The sequence below is a fragment of the Lolium perenne genome, chromosome 3 (genome assembly GCF_019359855.2).
Source record: "Lolium perenne isolate Kyuss_39 chromosome 3, Kyuss_2.0, whole genome shotgun sequence".
NCBI classification, from domain to species: Eukaryota; Viridiplantae; Streptophyta; class Magnoliopsida; order Poales; family Poaceae; genus Lolium; species Lolium perenne.
In genome coordinates this window covers 62,340,289-62,345,019 of record NC_067246.2, presented here as the reverse complement: position 1 = coordinate 62,345,019, position 4,731 = coordinate 62,340,289, and the positions used below count along the sequence as shown (strand labels likewise).

The 4,731-nt window shown below is 50.9% G+C and overlaps 1 protein-coding gene across 1 annotated transcript; it reads left to right on the top strand.

The window, feature by feature from the left end:
- Nucleotides 1-1,614: 1,614 nt before the first annotated feature.
- LOC127339412 (aspartic proteinase CDR1-like) lies at nt 1,615-3,054 on the top strand. The gene has a single exon (XM_051365272.2). It carries the CDS (start codon nt 1,615-1,617, stop codon nt 2,998-3,000), a length of 1,386 nt encoding a protein of 461 aa, XP_051221232.1. The 3' UTR covers nt 3,001-3,054.
- Nucleotides 3,055-4,731: the final 1,677 nt, after the last annotated feature.

Sequence of the window (4,731 nt, the reverse complement as noted above, 5' to 3'; positions counted from 1 at the left end):
GTGGGAGGCCGCCGTCGCCGCACGACGCAGCGTGGGAGGTCGTCGTTGTTGCTGAGCACAGAGCCGCACGGGAGGCCTTCGAGGCCGCCGAGCATGGAGCAGCGTCGGATGCCGTCGCCACCACCAATCATGGACCTGCTCTAGAGGACGCCGGACACACATCGGAGGAGGCCACAAGCGCTCATAGAGGCTGCCGTCGACGAGCGCACAAGGAAGAGACCCTAGTCGGCTAGTGTGGGGAGCCACCGCCATGAAGCAAGCTCCGGGAGGGAAGGCCGCCGTCCTCCAGCACACATCCGAGAAGGCCACCTATGCCAAGCACGCAACAGAGAGCCTCTGGTCTACGAGCCCGAGAAGACCAGAGAGGAGGATGTTGTTGTCCACGAGCTGGCGATGGAGAGGCTCTAGATGGAGCTAGTAGCCATGTCCATCTGCACCATTTGTGCTACCTACGCGAGGGGACGGCTGCTCATCTCCCATCTTTACTTGCTTGATTAGTACTAATTGCATAGTTAATTAGTAGTAATTACCAGATTAATTAGTGGTAGTTGCCATATTAACTGATATTAGAGTGGTAAAGTCCTAGTAATTGCCGGATTAATTCCGAACAGCTGTCAAGTTTAAATGAGGTTAATTTGCCAGATTAATCAGGGGCGGTGATTTTATCCCTCTGATTTCATCTTTATTAAAAATGGAAACTACTACAGTTGTGTTTTATCAGGCAATCATTCCTAGTTAATCTGGCAGTTGTGTTTTACAGTTCTCCCTATTTATTAGCTAACAACCATTTGGTTTAGTGACTTTTTTTCTTGTTTTGTTTTCACGGGTGATGAGCTAATTCTGTGAAGGGACAAAAAGTAAAGGAATGAACTGTGTCACGTTGTGGAAACTAGATGGAGCTTTGATTTTCTTGTGACATGTCCATGGCATCCAGGACATGGGAAAAGGTGGTTTAGTTTTGAGCATCATAACACATACCCAGCATGTCAGCGACCGGTGCACTGGAGCAGATAACAGGGTTCGTTTTGTCTCGCGCACGCTCGGTCAAATAGTGAACACTGAACCGCTCAAAACGAAATAAATAGGGCAGAAGGGGTTGCCAGCTAGACGCCGCACGGGATGGGAGATATGCGGCGCCGCCGCCTATTCCAGCCCAAGATTAAGTTGTCATTAACAATTGTAGGGACACTAGGGGATGAGAAAATCGCCACTCCATTAATTAAGGAGCGTATCTTTTTTTTTTGCGAATTAAGGAGCGTATCTTAAGATGTGCTAGATTTGTATACTATAAATATCATGCCAGTTACGCCCCTCATTTTTAGCACGAATTTAATGATCGCATTATCTTCAGTTTCACAAACAAAAGCAGTACTAACCGCCCGTATGATATCCTCCTCTCCACTCCCCATTAATTCAGCCCCCCATATTAACTACTGGTCAAAGAAAAACATTTCCCATTAATTAATTACCAATTAGTACTATAATAAGCCTGTTCTGCCTTACACTATCAATCGATGATACTCTACGCTGCATCAGCGGCAGCGGCAGCAGCACCAGCTAGCAAAAGGCGCCATTAGGCATTAGAAAAAGACCAGTAGGACTTACTAGGATACAATGGCGACTGCGAGGACATGTCGCAGTCCCCTGCTGGCTGTCGTCGTCCTGATTTCGCAGCTCTGCGGGTGCACGGCGTACGTTGGCGTCGACGGATTTAGCCTCGAGTTCATCCACCGGGACTCCGTCAAGTCTCCGTACCACGACCCGGCGCTCACCGCACACGACCGCGTGCTCGCTGCCGTCCGGCGGTCCACGGCACGCGCCACGGCTCTCGCGCGCTCCTACGCAGGCGGCGAAGGCGCTGTGTCCGAGGTCGTCTCGAGGCCATTCGAGTACCTAATGGCCGTCAACGTCGGTACGCCGCCAACCCGGATACTCGCCATGGCCGACACCGGCAGCGACCTCGTCTGGTTCCAATGCGAACCTCGGGCAGCAGCCGCCAGGGCCGCGCCGCCGAGCGCCGTCTTCAACCCGTCCTCCTCGTCGACGTTCGGCCGCATGGGCTGCAACTCCGGCGCCTGCCACGCACTCTATGGCACTTCCTGCGACGCCAGCTCCAACTGCCAGTACCTCCGGTCATACGGCGACGGCTCCAAGACGAGCGGCCTCCTCTCCACCGAGACCTTCACCTTCGAAAGCATTCCAGGCGGCTGCCCGGGGTGCCGCAGCCATCCGTACGTGCTGGTGCCGAATGTCAGCTTCGGCTGCTCCACGTCAACGAACGGCACGTTCGTCGTGGACGCCATGGTCGGCCTCGGCGCCGGAAACAGCTCCCTCATCGGCCAGCTTGGCGCCCACACATCCCTAGGCCGCAGGTTCTCCTACTGCTTGGTCCCCTACACCGTGAAGAACGCCTCGTCGGCGCTCAACTTCGGCGACCGTGCCACCGTGACGGAGCCGGGCGCGGCCACCACGGCGCTGGTCCGGTCGGACTTCGAAGCGTACTACACCGTCTTGCTCGAGTCCGTGAGGATCGGGAACGCCTCCTTTAAGCACCTTTCCCGCGTCATCGTCGATTCCGGCACGCCGCTGACGTTCCTCGACAAGGCGCTTGTGGACCCGATGGTGCAGGAGCTCACCCGGCGGATCGGGACCGGTTTCCCGAAGGTGCCGTCGCCACAGGAGCCGCTGCAGCTGTGCTACGACGTGGGCGGGCCGGCTCGTCAGTATTCGTTCAGCAAGAGCGTCCCGGACGTGACGCTGTACCTGGCCGTCTTCGGCGTGGCAGTGACGCTGAAGGCTGAGAACACGTTCGTGGAGGCGCAGGAAGGGATCATGTGCTTAGCGGTGGCGCCGGTGACGGAGAAGCATCCGCTGTCCATCCTCGGGAACATCGCGCAGCAGAACATGCACGTCGGCTACAACCTCGACAAGCGCACCGTCACCTTCGCCCCTGCCGACTGCGCCAGCTCCTACAAGTCCTTATTACCTGTGCACGGCTGAACCCTGTCAGAAGCTCATAATATCTGAAATTCCTTCCTAATTAATTTTGTAATTCACCTGGCACAAGCCTTCTTTACAGTACTACTGAATAAAATGGTGGAAAAAGAAAGACACACCAACCCAACAAGAATTTTCCGTGAAACAAGCCAGATGTCCTGATGCAACATGAAAGTTTGGCAGAACATTCTGAATTTTCTCATAAAATCACTATGTCTATCCAATTACTACGGGAACCAGTTAAGGCCACCGTCGGCACCGACCTGCCTTCGTCCCACGCCTGTGCCGACAGCACTCGTCGGCACCTCGCCCCTGCCGTGCCGTCGGCACATGCCAGACCATCGGCACAGCCGTCAGACCGCCGGTGGAACGACGCCGTCGGCATAGACGGCGAGGGACCTGCGCCAGATCTAACGGCCTTTAGCCCAGGAAAACGACTGTGCCAACCATCGGCACAGACGCTATGCACGGATGGCCACAGCAGGCCACGGGGCCACACCTCACCTGCTGTGCCGACGGCAAAACCGTCGGCCCAGCTCCATCACGTTCCATCTTGCACCTATCTCCGGTGCAACATCTCAGTCGCACCATCTTTCAAACGTGGGCTACAGTACAAAGCTATACAGGCCAGCATTTTTATTTTTTTGAGGGGGGATACAGGCCAGCATTTGCAAATGCATCTTTGTGCCGGCCGGACGGGCCAGGCCGCTCCTCTCAAAGATAAAGGCTAGTTCGCGCACGCGCACGAATCTTCGCACAGCTCATCTAACAGTTTAAAAGTTGACTGAGAGTTAAGCCAATTCTTGAGATGCTCTAACAGTTAACTGAGAATTAGCAAAACCACTTAGCATATACCTATTTCTTGAGCAAATGGAAGGTGCTTAGAAAATCAAGCAAGAATTGATCATCCTTAGAGCATCTCCGTCAGCCCGCTTCATATAGTAGTTGGTGTCATCGCCGATATAACCCCACTAGTACAAAAAGTGGCTTTTGTTGAAAGCTGCCCGGAGCTTTAGCACTGGTTAGGTTACGAACCCAGACTAAAGGGTGCATTAGCACCGGTTTGAGAGGCCGGGTCTTTAGCTCTGGTTCGAGTGGGACCTTTAGAATCAGTTCGTGCCACGAACCGGTGCTAAATGGTTGGCATCAGCCGCGAACTGGTGGTATTAAGGGAAATTAACAAATTTAAATTTTAACTTTTTTTGGAAAAAACGTTTAGAAAAAGGTAAAACGGCTTTTCTGGTTGCATACGACGTTGAAAAAAACGTATAATATATCAAAATGATCGTGGGAAAAAATACATCCGAATTCACCTGGGTTTATCTGGTTAGCCAATCTTTAGTTTCTCAAAATTCCAAAGGAACATATGAAGGAAGGAAGATTTTAGATTTTACCAGAAATTCAGGATTTTATTTTTTTATTTAAAAAATTTAAATTAATAATTCCTTCCTGCATAAATATTACAATTACTTAACCATAAAGGTTAGCCAATTTTTAGATTTTCATATTTTTAGGTTTTTTTCTTTTAATAAAAAATTAAAATAAAAAATAGTATCTATTTATTTATTCAAGGTAATTATCACATCATTACATTTGTTTATTAAAAGAATTAGTTGAAATTCAAACAATAAAGAAGTATGATATCGTGACCAACATATTAATAGGATTGATATGATATTAATATCAATAACATGCGAGCAAAGCACTTGGAAGCAGGATAGGAGGGAACTCGGA